Below are 19,969 nucleotides of genomic sequence, written 5' to 3' on the forward strand. Positions count from 1 at the left end.
ATGTTTCTAACTCTCTATCTCTCTCCCTTCCTCTCTGTAAAAAATCAATAAAATATATTAAAAAAAAAAATAAATAAAATAAAGAGCTGAAAATAACACCCGGGCTCCACGCCTGCTTCTTACTACAATCTGCTGTTCACTAGTGGCTTCTCAACCTGTTCCCTCTTCAAACCACGCTGGGTCTGAGTGGCCAATCGGAGTGCAGTCTTCCGCAATCGCGAGGACAGCTGCAGCCAATGAAAGACCTGGGTTATTTGGTGGGGTGAGACCGGCGCCCTCCGTCGAGTTCCCGGGGGCGTGGTGACGTGTAGGGCGGGGCTGAATCTTGATTGGCTGGGGATCAGCCTCTCTAGAACGGAAACCCGCCCCGGTGAGCGCAAGGGAGGGGATATGGGCGGGGAAGTGAAACTGAAGTTAGCCAATAGCTGGCGCATACACGCAAAGGAAACAATAGATCACCAATGGTGGCACGGATATGGCGTTGTGGGCGGGGTTTAGGCCGATACTGTGTCGGAGCGGCGCCTATCAGGGTCGTCCGCTGCGTCACGACGGGCGCCACTTCCAGGATTCATTCATTAGTTTTTCTTGTTTTTTTCATTCACGAGGGTAGTAAGGCCTGGTTAATAGCCATGGAGAGCGCTCTCCCTGCGGCCGGCTTCCTGTACTGGGTGGGCGCGGGCACCGTGGCCTACCTGGCCCTGCGCATCTCCTACTCGCTCTTCACGGCCTTTCGAGTCTGGGGGTTGGGTCACGGGCCTGGGGTTGGACCAGAGCTCGGTGAATGGGCAGGTGAGTCGGATCCAGCGACGCCCGCATCCTCGCTCTTGCAGCGGCTCGCGCCACCGGGGCCCCGGCCTGGCCGGCGCCGACCAGTTCCGGGCCCAGCGCGTGGCCTCCCTTCTCCAACTCTCCTCTCCTCCTTCCCGAAACTCCTGCGTCCCGGGCCGCCGCCTTAGCCATGTCGGGCTCGCCTAGACTTGCAGAGTTTCTAAGTGCTAGCTAAACACACTCGTGGCGTAACTCAGCGACCCCACAGTGCTACTTGGTAGGTGCTGAAGAACTCTGGACCGAACTCTCAGGGGCTCGTGTCATTTAAGCCGTTCCGGGTTCAGGGCACGTGGTCAGTCAGACTCCTTGCAGCCTTTTCAGTTACACTCTGCCCACCTTGGTTCGCCTTTTAGTCGTGTTTTAAAGATAAAAGTTTTAAGTTTGATTTGAACACTGGCCCTCTGCTAAGGATGCAAAACCATTCTGTTGACTTTTGGGGGGGAGGGGGGGAGGTAGGAGTGGGGCGGAGGGGTAGGGTTGAGGGCTGGAGGAAGAGGACATAGAATTTACAAAGTCTTTCTGCTCCTTGGAATCACTTGGATTCGGCCAATTTCATGTAATTTACAAAAAAAAAATCCTCGCTAAACTGTTGTGGAATCTAAAAAGTAGTAAGAACTATTGCTTCTGCAAAAACGGTGACTCTTCATGTAGAAATCAGAAATATATTGTGCAGAAAAAAGTATTCTCACAAAGAGTGAGCTAAACAAATGGACCTTGTTCCATCCAGTCGGAGGATTTTGAAAATGGAAGCGGAAAGTCAGATTGGAGAAGCTGAGAATATCGCCTTCAGGAAAGGCTTGTGCTTGCTTTTTTTTTCTTATTCTACTTTTTTTGTTTCTTATCTTTTCGTTTCTTTTAGCGTGTTTTTTTTAAACCAAGTGATATGTTGTAGTCATTCTCTGATGTGATTATTCTGCTGTTTTATAATTGAATGTTCACTTCACCAAGAATTTTATTGAATTCTGGAGTGTTTAGAAGTTGCTATCAGACTAGGTTCAAGTAAGGTACACAAATAATGTTACTCCATATTCTCTCATTCAAATACATTTAAATAACCTTTTGGGGTGGCAACATAAAGAAAACATCTCAAATAGGAATATATTTGTGAGAGCTCGGTCCACTATGTGAAGTAGCTATTAACATGGGACTAATTTTTAAAAATCACTTAAAAAAAAATAATCATTGAAAGTACAAGTGAAGTGCTCAACTTGTTTATAATCAAGATTATAATTTCACAATTAGCTTGCCCAAGTTCTTGATTATGAGGTTCAGAGAACTTGATTGTGGACTTTTGAAATAGTTACACAAGATTCCAGTGTCTTATGAAATCATTTATCAAGATGAAGTTCTGTAATTTGTAAGCAAAGATTAATGTTAATAGCTTTAAAAAAATATCTATAATTGACCATTGTGGCTGAGAACTCAAATGGCCTAAGTCATCTATATGAGTCCACAGTAGAAGTCAAGTGATGTGACATTGTCATTTGATGAGTAATATTTGTATTGAAAAGATTTCATCCCAGAGGAAGGATTTTTGATAAATTAAGGGAAATGTCTAAAAGATTTAGAAATGAAATTTGAACTGGAATATAGCGGAGTGGATCATAGTGTGATAAAGTGAAATATTGTTGAGTTTACCCTGAATTGTTGGAAAATCTCTCTTTTTAAAATACTTAAGCAGAAGAAATGACCAAATTATTTGTAACATTACTTATAAGTTGTGGTCTGGATCCTAAAGTACTTCCTTTATCACTCCAAATTCAGGGAATCTTAAGAAACAACATTATTAAGAGTAGAAACCAGTTCTTTGTATCAGTTGGAGGGGTGAACTTAAATAATTTGAAGAACAAAACCAGCAGAGATGACACTTGAAGAAATAGAGTTAAATTGTGCTTAAAAAACAGGTAATTTGCCGAAACCGGTTTGGCTCAGTGGATAGAGCGTCGGCCTGCGGACTGAAAGGTCCAAGGTTTGATTCCGGTCAAGGGCATGTACCTGGGTTGCGGGCATATCCCCAGTAGGGGATGTGCAGGAGGCAGCTGATCGATGTTTCTCTCTCATCGATGTTTCTAACTCTCTATCTCTATCCCTTCCTCTCTTTAAAAAATCAATAAAATATATTAAAAAAAAAAAAAAAACAACAAAAAAAACAGGTAATTTGTTCGACCAAGATTAGGAGTTTAGAATTAATTGGTGAATAGTACAAATAAGTTTTCTCCCTTACAGAATTGATTACTTGGACCTGTGCACCCTTCTTTAAATAAAAGCAATTAGCAGGCAGTATTAAGGAGGCATCACCTACTTTCTAGAACTAGTGTTCATTTAACATCTTCCTCTCCATAATCAAGTCAATATTTTAAGTATTATATAGTAACTAGAGGCCCAGTGCACGAATTTGTGCACCAGTGGGGACCTTCGGCCTGGCCTGGCCTGCAGGATTGGGCCGAAACTGGCTCTCCGACATCCCCCAGGGGTCCCGGGTTGCAAGAGGGTGCAGGCCAGGCAGAGGGACCCCACTGGTGCACGATCAGGGAGGGTTCCAGGGCGGATCCAGCCCATCTCGCTCAGTCCGGATCGACTGGACCCTAGCAGCAAGCTAACCTATCAGTCAGAGTGTCTCCCCCCTGGTGGACAGTGCATGTCATAGTCACTGGTTGACCGGTTGACTGTCTGCCCCCTGGTGGTCAGTGCATATCATAGTGAGCGGTTGAGCGACCTTCACATATCATCAACATATTACGCTTTGATTGGTTGAACAGACAACCAGACACTTAGCATATTAGGCTTTTTTTTTAAAAAAATATATTTTATTGATTTTTCACAGAGAGGAAGGGAGAGAGATAGTCAGAAACATCGATGAGAGAGAAACATCGATCATCTGCCTCCTGCACACCTCCCAGTGGGGATGTGCCCGCAACCCAGGTACATGCCCTTGACCGGAATCGAACCTGGGACCTTTCAGTCCACAGGCCAACGCTCTATCCACTGAGCCAAACCGGTTTCGGCAGCATATTAGGCTTTTATTATATAGAATGCGCATTGAGTTGATAGTATATTTTTATCCTTGTTATTCTTAAGTCTCTTCAGTGACTATGTTTAATTTCTCCTCGTATTTTAGATTCTGAGAGGCATTTTTCTGTATTTTCCCACAGTAACTGGCATGTTGATCAGATATAAGCTCTTCTAAACTTAAAAACAAAAGCTTGGCCCAGCTGGGGTGTCTCAGTAGTTGAGCATTGATCTATGAACTAGGAGGTCATGGCTCTATTCCCAGTCAGGGCCTATGCCAGGGTTGCCAGCTTAATCCCCAGTGTGGGCCGTGCAGGAGGCAGCCTGTCAATGATTCTCTCTCATCATTGATGGTTCTATCTCTCTCTTCCTCTCCCATCCTCTCTTGGAATCAATAAAAATATATTTTAAAAAAAGTTTGGAAAACTCCCGAAATACAGATTCCCTTTGCAATCAGTAAAAATATTCCAGACAACATTTTCCTTAGTCTAATTAGGTTTTTAAGACCGTTATCCATTAGTTGGCCCATATTCTAATTTGTCTCCTTTATCTCCTAACCAAGAGCAAGATTATCTCTTCTCTAGGTTGCTCCTGTAACATTCCCACTCAAGTGAATAATGCTGATGTCCTTAGGCCCTTAGCAGATGGGTTTAGCCAGTTTTAACAGGGAAAGATTGTTTGGGCTGTCATTTGATGCCATACTCCCTGTATTTCTTAGGAGAACAAAGAGATCCTGTGAAAGTGGAGCTTTAGTTGTTTGAAAGTCACTGTAGCAAGTACTCAAAAGAAGATTGTTAACAAAGGTGGTCAGTTCGTACTAAAACAGAGAACAGTTATTGTTGGGGAGCAATAGAGAATGTAATCTGTAGGATTTAGTTTGAGCGTAGATACATTTTGCATTTATCTATCCTGGCATAAATATTTTGCATTCATTGGAGTTCATAAAAAATGATTGATATTGCCGAAACCGGTTTGGCTCGGTGGATAGAGCGTCGGCTTGCGGACTGAAGGGTCCCGGGTTCGATTCGGTCAAGGGCATGTACCTGGGTTGCGGGCACATCCCCAGTGGGAGATGTGTAGGAGGCAGCTGATCGATGTTCCTCTCTCATCGATGTTTCTAACTCTCTATCTCTCTCCCTTCCTCTCTGTAAAAAATCAATAAAACAAAAAAAAATTAAAAAAAATGATTGATATTTGAAATCAAGTGGAGAAGATGGATGCAAAGAGATGTAAGCATATTTCCAAAGCCAAGATATTTTATAGCTTCAAACCCAAGAAAGCACTCTGAGCTCTTCTTTTTAGTTTTTAATGGAGAGGATATTTCTCTAGGAAGGAAAGAAAAAGGATCCACTAATCAGTTAATGGGTTAGATTTTAAAATATCTTTATTGAGATATAATTCATATACCATACACTTTAACCCATTTAAAGTACAAATCAAGATTTTTATCATAGTTACAGGGTTGTACAATCATCATTACAGTCTAATTTTAGAACATTTCCATCCTCCTTAAAAGAAACCCTGTACCCATTAGCTGTCAGCCCCGAACCCCAAACCCCTTGAGTCCTAGTCAACCACTAATTTACTTTCTGTATACATTTATCTATTCTGGATATTTCATATACATGGAATCATACAATATTTGTCCTTTTGTGACTGGTTTCTTTAGTACACATTTCAAGGTTCATTTTAAGTGCTTTTTCTCAGAATTGCTTTGACTATTTGGAGTCTTGTGTTTCCATACTTATCTGATGACTTTTTTTTCTTTTCTTTAAAAAAATGCCATTGTAATTTTTGATGGCGATTGCATTAGATCTGTGTGTTGCTTTGGGTAATATGACCATTTTAACCATGTTGATTCTTCTAATTCATGAACATGGAGTATCTTTCCATTTCTTTGTGTCTTTTTCAGTTTCTTTTAATAATGTCTTGTAGTAGTCAGTATATAGGTCCTTCACATCCTTTGTTAAGTTTATTTCTAGGTGTTTTATTCTTTTTGTTGTAATTGCAAAAGGAAATGTTTTTTTTTCTTTCTTTTTCTGAGATTTCATTGTTAGTATAAAGCAGCGGTTCTCAACCTGTGGGTCGCGACCCCTTTGGGGGTCGAACGACCCTTTCACAGGGGTCGCCTAAGACCATTGGAAAACACATATATAATTACATATTGTTTTTGTGATTCATCACTATGCTTTAATTATGTTCAATTTGTAACAATGAAATTGGGGGTCACCACAACATGAGGAACTGTATTAAAGGGTCGCGGCATTAGGAAGGTTGAGAACCACTGGTATAAAGGAACACATTGGATTTTGTACATTGATTTTATATCTTGCAACTTTATGGTATTTTTTTATTGTTTTTCTAAAATTTTTTGTTAGAGTCTTTAGGGTTTTCTATATAAAGAATCATGCCATCTGCAAAAAGTGGCAGTTTTACTTCTTCATTTTACTTCTTCATGATTGTACAACCCTGTAACTTAGATATCTTTTATTCTTTTTTCTTCCCTAATTGCTCTGGATAAGACTTCCAGTATTATCTATAAAATCTGTACAATAAGAGCCTAATTAGTTGTGGTGGAATGACCAGAATGACCGGTCACTATGATGTGCACTGACCACCAGGGGGCAGATGCTCAACACAGGAGCTGCCTCCTGGTAGTCAGTGTGCTCCCACAGGGGGAACGCTACTCAGCCAGTAGCCAGGCTCACGGCTGGTGAGTGCAGTGGGCAGTGGCAGGATCCTCTCCCACCTCTGTGGCAGCGCTAAGGAGCAGTGAGCCTAGTGGGTAAGGATCAGTGAGCAGTTGGGGTGCAAGGAGTGAGGGGTCCTGGACTGCGAGAGGGATTCTGCCTGCTGGCTTAGGCCTGCTCCTCGTGAATTTCATGCACCGGGCCTCTATATTGAATAACAGTGGCAAGAGTGGGCTTACTTATCTTGCTCCTGATCTTACAGGTAAAGATTTCATTTTTTCACCATTGAGTATATTGGTGCTCTGGTTGAGGCTTGAAAACATAGATTATCTTTACTCTCTCTTTGAACTGTAATGCATTATTCCCAGAGGAGGAAATGGAGACTTAGGTTAATGACATCCCTTGTCTTCAGTTTCATAGCTAGTGGGTTACAGAATCAGGATTTGAAATCAAGTTGTCTCCTCTGCAACATCTACATGCTGTGTGTATTGGTGATTAGCTTACAGATTGCATAGTATGTGGAGGTGGATTCCTTTATACCTAGAAACTTTATTGCTTTTTGATTGAAGGCACACTTTCAAGTTTGCACATGTTTGGTGTTTCTGGAAGTATTGCAAAATAGCTACTTGATTTTGAAATCAAGTAGGTCAGGATTTTCTTCAGATGTGCAACCATGAATCTTGTTGCTGCCTGAGAAAACTTGGAAAGGCACTCAGGTGCTCAGTATATGGCTGGACCTGACCTTGATGCTGTTTTCTGTTTATCACTCTGGCATTCTCAAATAGATTTAGTGACTCTCTGGAGGTCCATCTTGGTAAATGTAATGTGTTCCCTGTTGACATTCGGGAAACTCTAGGGTACCTGTTCTTGCTGGTGAGCTAATGTTGATCATAGTAGAGGGTTTTTTTTTTTTATTGTTTGTCTGTTTTTTAAAACTGTTGTTTTTTGTTTTGTTTTCAAAAAGTAGACAGCTGTAGGAGGGCACAGAAACAAATGAATTTAGTTATAAAAATTCTGAAAGATATTTATTCATTTGTACTTTATCTCTGAAAACAGAGTCCATGGGTCTAAATGGAACAAGATCTCCAGATGGGAGTTAGCAGGGTGCCCTTAGAGCACTAGTGCTAGAACCGCGTAAGAAGCAGCAGATGCAGCTAGAGAATCAAACCTGAAAGCATGCCTTGCCTGGCTGAATGACTCGGTTGGTTGAGTGTTGTCCTGTGCACTGAAAGGTTGTCGGTTTGATTCCCGATCAGGGTACATACCTGGGTTGCGGGTTTGGTCCTCCATTGGGGCATGTGCAGAAGGCAATCGATTGATGTTTCTTTCTCTCTCCCTCCCTCCCTTCCTCTAAGCATGTCCTTGGGTGAGGAATAAATAAATAAATAAAAGCATGATCTTACTTGGAGGAAAAACTGAGGAGGAAGGTTTCCTGGAATTAGAAATTCAGCCTCTGTCCTCTGTACCAGAATATCTCCTTCACCCACACACCCTTCCACCAGTCCCCATTGTCTCCCCCCATCCCCACTTTTTCTGTTCTTCTCCTTCCTTTCTGTGCAATGTCCAGTTTTCCTATTTGGAGGTCAAACTTGAGGCCTTGGAGACTCAAGCCTAGACTTGAATTCTAGGTCCTGTACTTATTAACATTGAGTCAGGTAGTAAATATCTCCCAAAATGAGAATAATACTAGTGCCTGTTTCATAGGATTATTGTGAAGGGTAAATGAGAAGAGAACACTTATTTTATGTAAAATAGATAGTGCAGTGCCTGGCACATTAACTGCGTAATAACTTGTCATTATTATATATATTATTATATATTATAACATATATTTATATTGTCAACCATAGGTCATTGGTGCCAATTCAATGCCAGCAGGAATCCCCAATTTGGGGTATTAATGAAGAAGGAAACTATTTAGTGGAAACATCTCAACTGTGTTACTGAGCTACTGAACACATGGCTGTGGGGAGGTGGCCCTAGGGCGAGGCCTCCCTCCTGCTAGACAGTTCTGCTGAAATCTGTGAGATGTCTTTGGAGTTTCAGCTCCAGCTGGGAAAACACAGTCTTCAGTCTTTGGTGGAAAGGGCAAGTGTGCTCTATGAGCCAGAGTGGAGCTGACCTATATAGAGAAAAATCCCCAATCTTGGTCCCTGATTGGTCTGTCCTTATGCAAATGAGGACACCAAATCTTCACAGTTTGGTCTAAAAAGCATTGTCCTGATTGGTTGGTGAAAATGCTAATGGAGATATAGGTGTGCAGGTCTGATTGGATTGGACTGGGAAAGTCTCAGTCTTATTAGTTGAAATAATGATACCAGGAATTCCTTTCAAATGTTTGGCTCACATCGCAGAAATAGTGCAGGCCATGGTAAAACAAGGCATAGTGACTAAAGCTGAGAAAGGGTGGACATGAGTAAGATGGGTGTTGGGGGTCAGCCCCAGCAGGTCCAGGGGTTCCCCAAGGTGTGGATGGAGTCGGCGAAGAAGGAATGATACGGAGACAGCGTTCAGTTGATCAGCAGCCTAGCCAGGATCTCCAGCCAAGTTCTGTTTGTCTTTTATTGTCTTGTTACATCTGTATTTATACCAGTTGATTTTAATCCTGTCAATTTCTATTCCAAAGGTTAGGGCGTTTCTTATCTCCATTCCAGGGAGTAAAGATTATGTAGTTTAAGGGTGATTGTTCGTAGGTAAAGTGGTTAACTACCCGCCAGGCATTTAGTTAAGGGGTTTTATTCCCTCCCTAACTTCAGGGAAAAATCCCTACCTGGGGAAATAACCTTTCTCGGAGAGGTGACCTTGGTTAAAACACATAGTACTAAGGGGAGCAAACATGTTAAGAACGGTATGCCATATACGCCAGGTCCTTTGAAACATATACTGTGCAGATATTTCTTCTCTGCAGCGACTGTTTCAAGCAGCAAGGATGGACCGGCTTCCGGCAGATGGGTGTGGAGAGGGGAGAAGGGGCCAGCACACAGGCTGCTTAATGACCCCTAAGAACATGGGAAACAATTGAGGGTAATGTCGAAGTGCAACTTTAAACAGAATTCCTTGTTTCTGTGATCTTCTTGAAGTTGCACTGCCACAAAGATAGACCAGTACAAGTTATTCAGATAATCTCAGTTAAAATTGCCTTTAAAAAATAAGTTCACACTTTATAGTAAGGGATGCCACTTTTGTGCACTTCCTGGTTATATCATCTCTCAGAAACTCTTTCTCCCTGGGGGAAAAATCTAACCTCTGTGATGTGGGAAAGTTCCAGTCTTACTGGGGATTTAGGGCAGTTAAATGAACCCTGAAACTGGGTGATTGCTTTCTCAAGGTCACTGGTGTGATAGTGGAGAAGCCTGTCACAAATCCATATCAGAGGAAATGCTTTGTTTTATGTATTCATTTTGTTTAGTGAAACAGCACATTTGTCCTCTTTCTACTGACAATTCCAGGGAGATGATCAAGTTTCTGAAGAATTATCTTTACCACCATTAAGTGTCATTATTTCCATTTAAATGACCTAGTCAGTGGGGAACGGGAGGGGAGGTTAGGAAACAAGATTTTGAACAATTACTGCTTCTCAATAATATTATACTGGGGAACAGTAGTGGCAACAGGAAGATTGGCTTTGGAGTCAGTGCAGCAAGAGTCAACTTTGCTGTTTACCAAGCTGTTTGACTTTGGCCAAAGATCATTAGTCTTTGAGCATAACGTCCTTCATCTATTAAATGGAGCTGATTCTTTTTCAGGATTATGATGACAAGGAAATGAGATGTAAATGAGGTTCTAGGGCAGTCCTCAGTGTTTTTATGGATACCAAGTAACATAGTTAAGAACATCTTTTATTGGTACAAATTAGTCTTATTTGATGAAAAGGAATTGTTGAAACCAAGAAATAATGTAGTTTACTCAGCATACATACTATTGGAAATCTGAAGTTATTAACAGATTATTTAGGAGGTGATTAGTGCTACTACAGGGAGAATTCCTTGCTTTGTGAAAGATTTACTAAGTGGTTCCTTGAAGTATGGTTCTCCCTAGTGAACCTAAGATATGATAAACTTAGAAAAATTTTGTTATGTGCAACTTTTCAATTACATTTATAAAAACCTTCCAGTGATTTTTTTAGTCTTCTCTTGCCCCAAGTATAGTCTATTAGGAAATCCCATTGACTATAACTTCAACATATCGAGAGTACAATTCCTTCTACCACTCTGGGATAAGCCACTGAAATCTCTTGCCTCTATATAATAAAGGCCTCCTGTTCTCTGATTCCACCATGGCTCCCCTACAGTGGATTCTGACACAGTAGCGAGAGTGATCCTGAAAATCTCATTAGATTATGTGATCCCCCTGCCCAGATCCCTCCAGTGGCTTCTTATCCTGTTGAGATTAAAACCAAAATTCTTCATGTGGTTGACAAGGCTTTCAACCACCTGCTTCCTGCCTTCTTTTACGTCTCACCTCACCTCTGCCCGCTTTCCCTCTCACTCTCCCTTTCAACACAAGCATTTCTTGCTTGAACACATTTCTTTGAACTCAGTCCCTTGAACAAACTTGGTATGGCATTGCTGCCTTGGGGCCTTTGGCTGTTCTCTCTTCCTGAATGCTCTTTCCCCACATATCCATGTGGCTCACTCCTCTTACTTTCTTCAAACTTTGCTCAAATATCACTTTCTCATTGAGACCTTCCCTACTACCTTCAAATTCACAACCCTCTCTTTTGCATCCCACTTGTGATCTCTTTGTCCTTTCTGTTTGTCCTTTTGTCATAGCTTTTGTCACCATCTCCCATACTGTACACTTCCCTCATTTAGGTGTTTCTTATTTGTCTACCCACTAGAATGGAAGCCCATAAAGGCAAGGTCTGTTTTTTTTAAAATTTATTTTTTTATTCACTTAAGTATGTTAAGCACCTAGAATAGTGCCTGCACATAGTCTTAATACATATTTGTTGAATGAATGAAAATATCTATTAAGTAAGGTGTTCCACTATTTTTGAGATTAAAGGATAATGTAATTTGGGGGAATTATCTTCTCGATATTTTCTGAAGTTATTATGAATCTTAGAAACAAAATACAGGCTATAACTTCAGGAAGGAATTCTCATAGTATAAACTATGAAACTAGACTACTTGCTTTTGAATCCCAGGTCTGCCAGTTTATAAGCAATATCACCTTAACTTCTGTGTGCCTCAGTTTCCTCATCTGTCACATTGGGATAACAATACATTTAAAGTAATAATTTTTTTAAAAATATATATTTTATTGATTTTTTTACTGAGAGGAAGGGAGAGGGATAGAGAGTTAGAAACATCGATGAGAGAGAAACATCGATCAGCTGCCTCCTGCATGCCCCCTACTGGGGATGTGCCCGCAACCAAGGTACATGCCCTTGACCCGAATTGAACCTGGGACCCTTCAGTCCACAGGCCGACTGAGCCAAACCGGTTAGGGCTAAAGTAATAATTAAATGAGTGAATGGGTGTAAGATGCCAGATACTGTTCTAAGTATGTGGCATTTAAATAGTAAATGCTATCTGATATTGCTGTTGTTGTATTTGCTATCATATTTATTTCTGGGGATGATTCTTATTTCTATCAATATCCATCTTCTCTTTTCCAGACTTTTTCTCAAATTTCCTAATAACTTGCTGTCTATTCCCTTCTGGATGGTTATCCAAGATCTCACTCCTAGCATGTCTAAAAGTCATCTTTTCTATTCTCCTCAACCTGTTTTGGACTTCCTTATTTTGCTAATTTTAGAATCACCTAGCCTCTAAATCAGGTTGGCAAATTTCAAATGTCTCCAGAAGATAAAGTAAATGAGTGAAGTGGATCAGGTGTAAACACATGTCTGGGAACTGTCCAGGTGACCAGTGTGGTTGACTTAGCATGGCCACTACTCAGCCAGTTGTTGCCTTCAGTAACGTGGGCCCCATTGTGAAAAGTTTCTTAATTTTTTAAGGTTGGTGCACATTTCCCACGTTAACTCTATGGGCCAAATAAATTATGCCAGTGAACCAAATACAGCAAGTGGCCAGTTTGCTCTCTTGTCTCCAAGTCTTATGCTTTTCTTTCCATATCTAGATAGGGAATTGCCATGTCGTACTGAATCTATCATTACATTCTTTCTCCCATCCATACCTTTTTCCAGATTCCCCTCATATAACACCTCCCTACTAAATCTTACACCTTGGTGCAAGTTTCATCTTCCGGAAAAAAATCCCCAATTGAATTACCTCTTATATCTTACACAAAAACTTCAGTTTCCTAATGCCTGTGCAAATATCACTCTCCTGGGATCTTTTGTTTATTTCTGGTCTCATTTTCTAATGTGGCCCTTTATGCATCCTCTCTTGGATGCATTTCTGAGTGACATACTGTGTCCCAGCCATGCCCGTACTTTCCAGTTCCTTCCCATTTCTCTGTGGTTTGGCTTGTGCAGAAGCATTTAGTAGTTTCAGTGGTTGTTGAACATTTATTTCACTCTGCCGGGAGTGCTCTTCCTTATATTGCACATTCTTCCTCACTCTTTCTCTTTTTGAAGTCTTACCCTCTCCCAGAGTCCAGCTTTGGAATTTTTCCTTGCAGCTGTCCACATGGAAGTGATCATGTGCTGTTGGAACTCTGATAGTACTTGTTTTGTTCTTTCTTGTGGACTTTTCTTCATTTTCCCTTTCTAGTCGTTGCTGTGTGTGTGTGTGTGTGTGTATGTGTGTGTGTATGTATGTGTAAGCATGCATATGCATCCATGTGTTGGCATGCATTATCTTGTTCTAAACTAAGAGCCCCTCAGAACTTCACAATAAATAATAAATAGTGAATGAATATTTTTTCCCTTGAGGTTCAGTTGGAGGTGGGGTGTTTTATAATTTTTGGTTTTGTGCTGTAAAATAAGTTGTATACCTTTTTCCTCTTTGTTTTAAAACCTCAGGTAAAACACGTAAAAAGCTAGATGGAAATTAAACCAAAGCTGGTTAGATAAAAACTGGTTATAAAATTACTGCAACAGGGTTGAGACAACAGTTTTGGAAGATTGGAATGCAATGAGATAAAAAAGAGGTCCTTGAGTAGCATTGGTAATAAGCTACCTTTCTTCATCTAAGGTTTAGGAAATTGTTATAGGAAACCAACTCATCTTAATATTAAAAGAATATGGGTACTATATTATTATTCATCCCCAGATCTTTACACAATTGTTGCAAATAGATTTTCATTTTGTAAGAAAGATTTCCAATTTAAAGTTTCAGTAAAATACTGCTAATTGGTAAGGCTGAGATGAATTAGTAGAAAAGTTAAAGTCTAGGATATGTTGACCAAAATGTAGTTTTCTTGTTTTGAAGACATGATAAAATGAACCCAAGCCTTGCAAAATCTTTAGACTTTTTTGAATTGTTGGAGAGAGACATCGAACCAAATTCCTTGGAAAATCTCTTTGGTAGTAAAGGCATTGAAAGGTAAATGTATATAATTAGTAAGTGCTAGAAAGTTAACCATAGAGCATTGAACATATAGTTTAATTGCTTCATGGAAAAAAAATGAATACTACAATTGGTTGACAATCTTTACAAAAGTATAGTCAGTAGGAAAATTGCAAAATCATTAGAAAGCAGAAGAGAATAATGATAGGTTAACAAAACCGGGAGGGCTGTGGCTGACCTCTTCAGGTGAACTATTTTAAGGGAAGTATGCTTGAAGAGGCAATGGCTTGCTCAAGTTCATGCATTCAGCTAGAGAACAGCTAGACAAGGCAGGTCACCGGGGTGCATCTGTGGTAGACTGCTTAACAGCAGTGGGAGGAGTGATGAGCAGCATGTGCTGACAGCAGAGTGGAAGAGACTCATCAGGGATGAATGAAGAATGGGAAACTGGTGAGGAGGACAAGCAGAGGTGATCTGTGGTAACAATGAAGATGCTGGCAGAACTAGACTTGGTCACACATTCCTGCAACTGGGATGGGGCAAAAACAGTCCTCTTGGTACAGACCTGAACGTTTGAAGAAATGTACCTCTGTAGCCCCTGAGGGTGCCATTATGCTATGCTCTTGGTATTCTCCTACATGGACATTAAGACTGGGGAACGTTTTCACTGAATATAGTGCTACAAGTTAAGTGGGTTGATTCAGTATCTCTTACCTATAGTCTCAGCCTTACCTGTACCCCAAACTACAGATTATGCTGATGACACTGAATTGCCAAGGCGGTAATACTGTATTGCTTTAGTATACGCTTCTCAAGGAGGCCAGGAAAAGACGGTATCTTTTAGTCAGTAGATGCCAGTTTTAAAGTTCCCTTAACATTCCTTACGTGTAGAAAACTCATTCTCCAGATTGGCTTTACTGTAATGACTGGCATTTACGGCTCACCACCAAGCTAACTTCCAGTAGAAATATTGCCAAGCTTACTTTAATGATAGCCGAAACTCCAGTCTTGTCACATAAACAGAACTAATACAGTAAATAAGCTCCCCTAATCTTGCCCATTCAGCCTCATAATTTTGCTATGAAACAGGAAGGTGCTGCTTATCTGTGTGTTCCAATACCTATCAGTGCCTGTCATGTGAAAGGAGGTGAGGATCTCTTTATAGATAATGTGGAAAAAAACACAGCAGGTTAGACAGCGATGTTCACACATTATGAATTAGAAGAGGCTGAATTAATGACATTTTACTGTGATGATGACATCTTAATTTACAAAGTGCTTTTGCAAGTATTCTCAAATGATTTCCACAAGCTGGTGAAGCAGGTTAGGGTTGGTTTTGTTATTTCCACATAATGTGCAGGGACCAGTATAAAGGTTGCACAGCTAGTAAATGGCAGAAGAAACTGAATCTAGGTTTTCTAACTCCAGGCTCCATGTTCTTTCCAATTTCCTGCCAAAGTTCCTGATAAGGATGATTCTGAGGCAATTTGGAATACCTGCGCCAGAGCTTATAAATTGGAGAGTTCCTCAAACGTCTGAAAGTGAAAAAGGTCTGTTTAATGCTTTGGCAATATCCAAACTAGGTGGATCATGAGAAACAATTGGATGGGCTTGTTACAAATATAAATTTAGGTTGCCCTGCCGGTGTGGCTCATCAGCCTATGAACCAAGAGGACACTGATTCAATTCCTGGTCAGGGCACATGCCCAGGTTGCAGGCTTGATCCCCAGTAGGGGGCTTGCAGGAGGCAGCCAATTGATGTTTCTCATTAGTGTTTCTATCTCTCTATTTGTCTCCCTTCTTCTCTAAAAATCAATAAAAACATATATATATATCTATATCTATCTATATATATATATATCTATATATATATAGATATATATATATATATATCTCAAAAGCCCATTGCACAAAGATTTGCACAATAGGCTTTCCTTCCCCTGGCTACTGGCACCGGTTTTCCTCTGGCACCTGGGACCCAGGCCTTGGGTCCTGCTGCAGTGGAGAAGACAAGCGTCGAGGCTTCTCCACTGCAGCTGCAGTGAGGCTTGGCTTCTCTGCTGTGGCTGCTGTGGAAGCCTCTTCTGTCTTCAGCCTTCAGTCTTCAGTCTTCACTCCATGCCTGGGTATGCAAATTAACTGCCATCTTTGTTGGGATAATTTGCATAGTCACTCTGATTGGCTGGTGGGCGTAGTGGAGTGACACCAATTTGCATGTTTCTCTTTTATTAGTGTAGATAGCTTCACTACAGACCTAGTGAATAAAAATCTCTAAGAAAAGAACATGGGAAAGTATTTTTAACAAATAAGATAATTCTCAAGATCATGCATTTTGGGAAACACTGTATTAAGGTCAAGCTAGTCCTAGAAGAAGTCAGTGGGTTTTACATGCAGGCTTTTTAACTGGATATCTATTCTCGGTACCAGAGCTTAGTTTATAATAGTGTTAAAACCTCCAATGATTTCTGTATTAAATATTTACTTATAATTTTGACAATTACATAGAGATTTTATTTTAGACTAGTTCTGTGTTTGTGCATTTTAAATAGATTAGGGAAAAAAAAGAAAACTTGGAACTTCAACGTGTTTCTATGCAATGAGAACCACAAACAGCACATCCAGGATTTCTAGTCTTTACTAATTGAAGATTGAGGGTGAATAAGAATGGTTTTTGGTAGCTGCAAATAACAGAAATTTTTATTTGCTTTATGTTTAAGTAGGACCATAAAAGGATAGCTGAAGATTTTATTTTATTTTTTTACACTTAGAGAAAAGAAAGTTTTAAGTCTGCTTTTTTTTTTTTTTTGTAAAGACTTTCATTGTACTAGAGAGAGAAGAAAGGAGAGGAAGAGAGAGACAGAGAGAGACAGGCTGCTTCCTGCATGCTCCACACTGAGTATTGAGCCTGAAACGGCACAAGCCCTGACCTGGAAGTGTTAAATCTGCTTTTTATAGGTGGATCTAAATAATTTATCTTTATTGTGAAATTAATGTGATTTATTGATGATGATTCTTAAAGAGCCAATAGACTTAAAAGAGGATGTTCCAATTAGTTTTTTCCTTAAGTGTTTTTAAAAGTCCTCCCAAATGATGAGGAAGGAGGAAATGGGATTAAGTTTAACCAGAAGAAATTTAGATTTCAGTTGACCAGCTCAGTGATCTTTGTAGTGATTAAACAGTGGAATGGGATCACTCATCCATTTAGCGGGTGAATGTTCATGATATGCTGACTGTGTTCCAGATATAGTACTGAGTTTGGAATATAGTGGTGAGCAAAAAAGCCATGATCTTTTCCTCCACTGGTATAGCAGAGAAGATAGATCATTATATAAGCAGCTCCAAAACATGTAATATGAGCCAGCTATGGGAGCATTAACCTAGTCCAAGGGTTTAGAGTAGGTTTTCTGAAAGAAGTAACACTTAATCCAACATGTGGGGGAGAAGAAGATGATGATGTTCATAATAGTAATGAGATACAATGTTTATTAAAAAGGTTACCATGTACCAGATACTTCTCTAATTGCCTGAATAAAATCATTTACTCCTCCCATAATCCAATAAGGTAGGTCCTATTAATAGCCTCATTTTTGCTGAAAGAAAGCTATTTGCCCAAACTCTCATATTAGTAAATGGAGGAGCATCTGAAATTTGAAATCCTGTTAACCACTATGCAAACTGCATTGATGAATTAGGGATGGACAGGCGAGGGGTTGGAGGGCAGGAGAATATTTCCTGCAGAGGGAACACTTTAGGTGGAGCTCTGGAGGCAAGTGAAAACATTCAGGAACTTTGGGCTGAGATTCTTTGGGAGGAGAGAGGCAAGAGATAAGACCAGATAGGGAGATGGGCAGGGGCGCAGTCACAAAGGACCTTGAGGCTATTGGGGGTTTTGTTTATCCTAAGGGCAGGGGGAAATCACTGAAAGATTTTAAGCGGTATATGTCAGGATTACGTTTAGATTTTGGACAGTTTACTCTGGCATTTTGGAGAATGGATGTGGAGAGGGCAACCCAGGAGACAGGGAGATCAACAGAGACCTGCGGTGGTGATAAGCCAGGGATTGAGCAGTGGTGGCTAATTAAGGGGGTGGGGGGGTGTGGATGTAATCCAGGGAGTTGATGAGAGAGATAGGAGGTGGAAGTCCTGGGTTGTGGGGTGATGGAGTTGAGTCGCAAAGTCAAGGACTGTGAGGTCTGGGTAGGTGCTGGCACTAGTCACTGACATTGGAAAAACAAAAAGAGAAGGAATAGGCTTTGGGAGGAAAATAATGAGGTTCATTTTTGACAGGTTCTGTGTGAATGTCAGGCAATCTTATAGATTAGTATTAGGCTGAGCTAATGTTCTAAGTTCCTTACCAGAGTCCTTTGGTTCAGCTACCATTTATAGTAGTCATAAATTATATGCTACATTATACAGGTCTATAGAAAAGTTGGGAGCCTCAGCATGTACTATTTTAGGAAAGGGAGAACATTATTTTTGAATGGTTTGAGTGTATTCCGTGTAGCACTTTGTGCCTTAGTTCGGTAAATGTTTGCTATTTCCTTTTTAGGCAGAAAAGCAAGGAAGTGTATTGGACCATTAGAAGACCTGAGTTCATATTCCACCTTCCTACCTTTGACATTTATTAGCTGCGGAATCTTTGGTCAGCCATTCTGTTTATTTGATCTATCACATATGTCTAAAAATACTTACTTTTTCTGTCTTCAGAAATGTTAAGAGTCTCTGAACAGTCTTTGGAAGCATTATAGGAAGTACAAAGCATTATACACAAATGAGACATTGCTTTCCCCCCTTCCGTTCTCAGTCAGAAGCCTAGAAATAGAATTGCCCTATGAGTTGATCAAACCCTTTGTGCGAAGTTCAAATTGCTTCAGAGATTTATTTTGGGATCTGTTGCAACTTTGTCGTGATCAACACCTAAGTCTCTTTTGATGTGATTATTTATTATGTCAATTTTAGAATGTGTCTAAAACAGATTTTTTTTACTACTTTATTATTGTAAGCTGGTTTCTGAATTAAAAGTTAAACTAGTTTAAGCACTAATTGTGTTCTTTTTAAAGAAATACCTTAAACTTCAACTTTATTTTTAACATATACAAAAACCATGGCTAGGTGAAATGGTAAGGATATAGTTGAATTATTGGTAGTGAAGTGCCATTTCAACTGTGATATAATTTGGAAGACTTTCAAGCTTGACATAGGGAGGGAGACAGGGAAGGGGCCATTATCAAGTGCTGTGGTCAACTGTATTCTAATCCCACAGCAGAACTCTGGCGCTATGCAGAATTTAAGTTTCAGAGTTACTTCACCCGTGGGGTCAGAATACTCAGAATTTATATACCTACAGCCATTAGTTACTCGGTGAGGGTTGTTGGTGGAGAGAAGCATTATGATAGCACTTCTGTCCACTGTGTGCTTGGGTGTTTCTGGTTTCAGCTACAGAGAAAATCCTTGTGCCAAGAGATGCATTTGGACTCTCCACCAATGGTGTGGCCAGAGTGGATATGGATGGGGCACCACCGGCTTAGCTTAATTCCCATCACAATATTTGCCCTTGGTTTCATTTTCTTTAAACAAAGCAACAAAATAAGACCAAGGAAAAGGTAGAAAAGGAGTTAATTTCTGGAGATAATCAAAGAAATAGAATTGAGGCATTATTTGGTGTATGTTATCTTTCATTGTGGGTAGATGTTTTGCCACTTCTTAAGGTGGATTGGCCTAATTCTAAATATTTTAACATTTTTTAAAAACTACAAGTGATTAGAGAATGGACCTTATAAGTTTAGTTTGTATTAAAAGTATAAGTTAATCTCTTCCTCTCCATAATTTAATTCTAATCTACTGAGTGGGAGCTATTTATACCATTGCCATTTTGCCCCTTTATTGGTATTTATACCTCATGTCAGGCATATGACATAGATCTTGGGTAGCTCAAGGGTAAGGTATAATATCACGGAAGTTGTGTCGTTTCTTCTTGAGCTCTCTCCAGACTCCCTTAATTTTTCTTTTATTTATTTTATT

The 19,969-nt window shown here is 40.2% G+C and overlaps 1 protein-coding gene across 1 annotated transcript in view; it reads left to right on the forward strand.

The window, feature by feature from the left end:
- Window positions 1–518: 518 nt before the first annotated feature.
- HSD17B12 (hydroxysteroid 17-beta dehydrogenase 12) overlaps window positions 519–19,969 on the forward strand; it is a 128,009-nt gene continuing 108,558 nt past the window's right edge. The window contains exon 1 of the mRNA XM_081098846.1: window positions 519–789. Within this exon, the coding sequence (XP_080954972.1) occupies window positions 630–789 (160 nt within the window). The 5' untranslated portion in view covers window positions 519–629. The remainder of the gene's footprint in view (window positions 790–19,969) is intronic.

Source organism: Myotis nattereri, assembly GCF_964212035.1.
Source record: "Myotis nattereri genome assembly, chromosome: 9".
Lineage (NCBI taxonomy): Eukaryota > Metazoa > Chordata > Mammalia > Chiroptera > Vespertilionidae > Myotis > Myotis nattereri.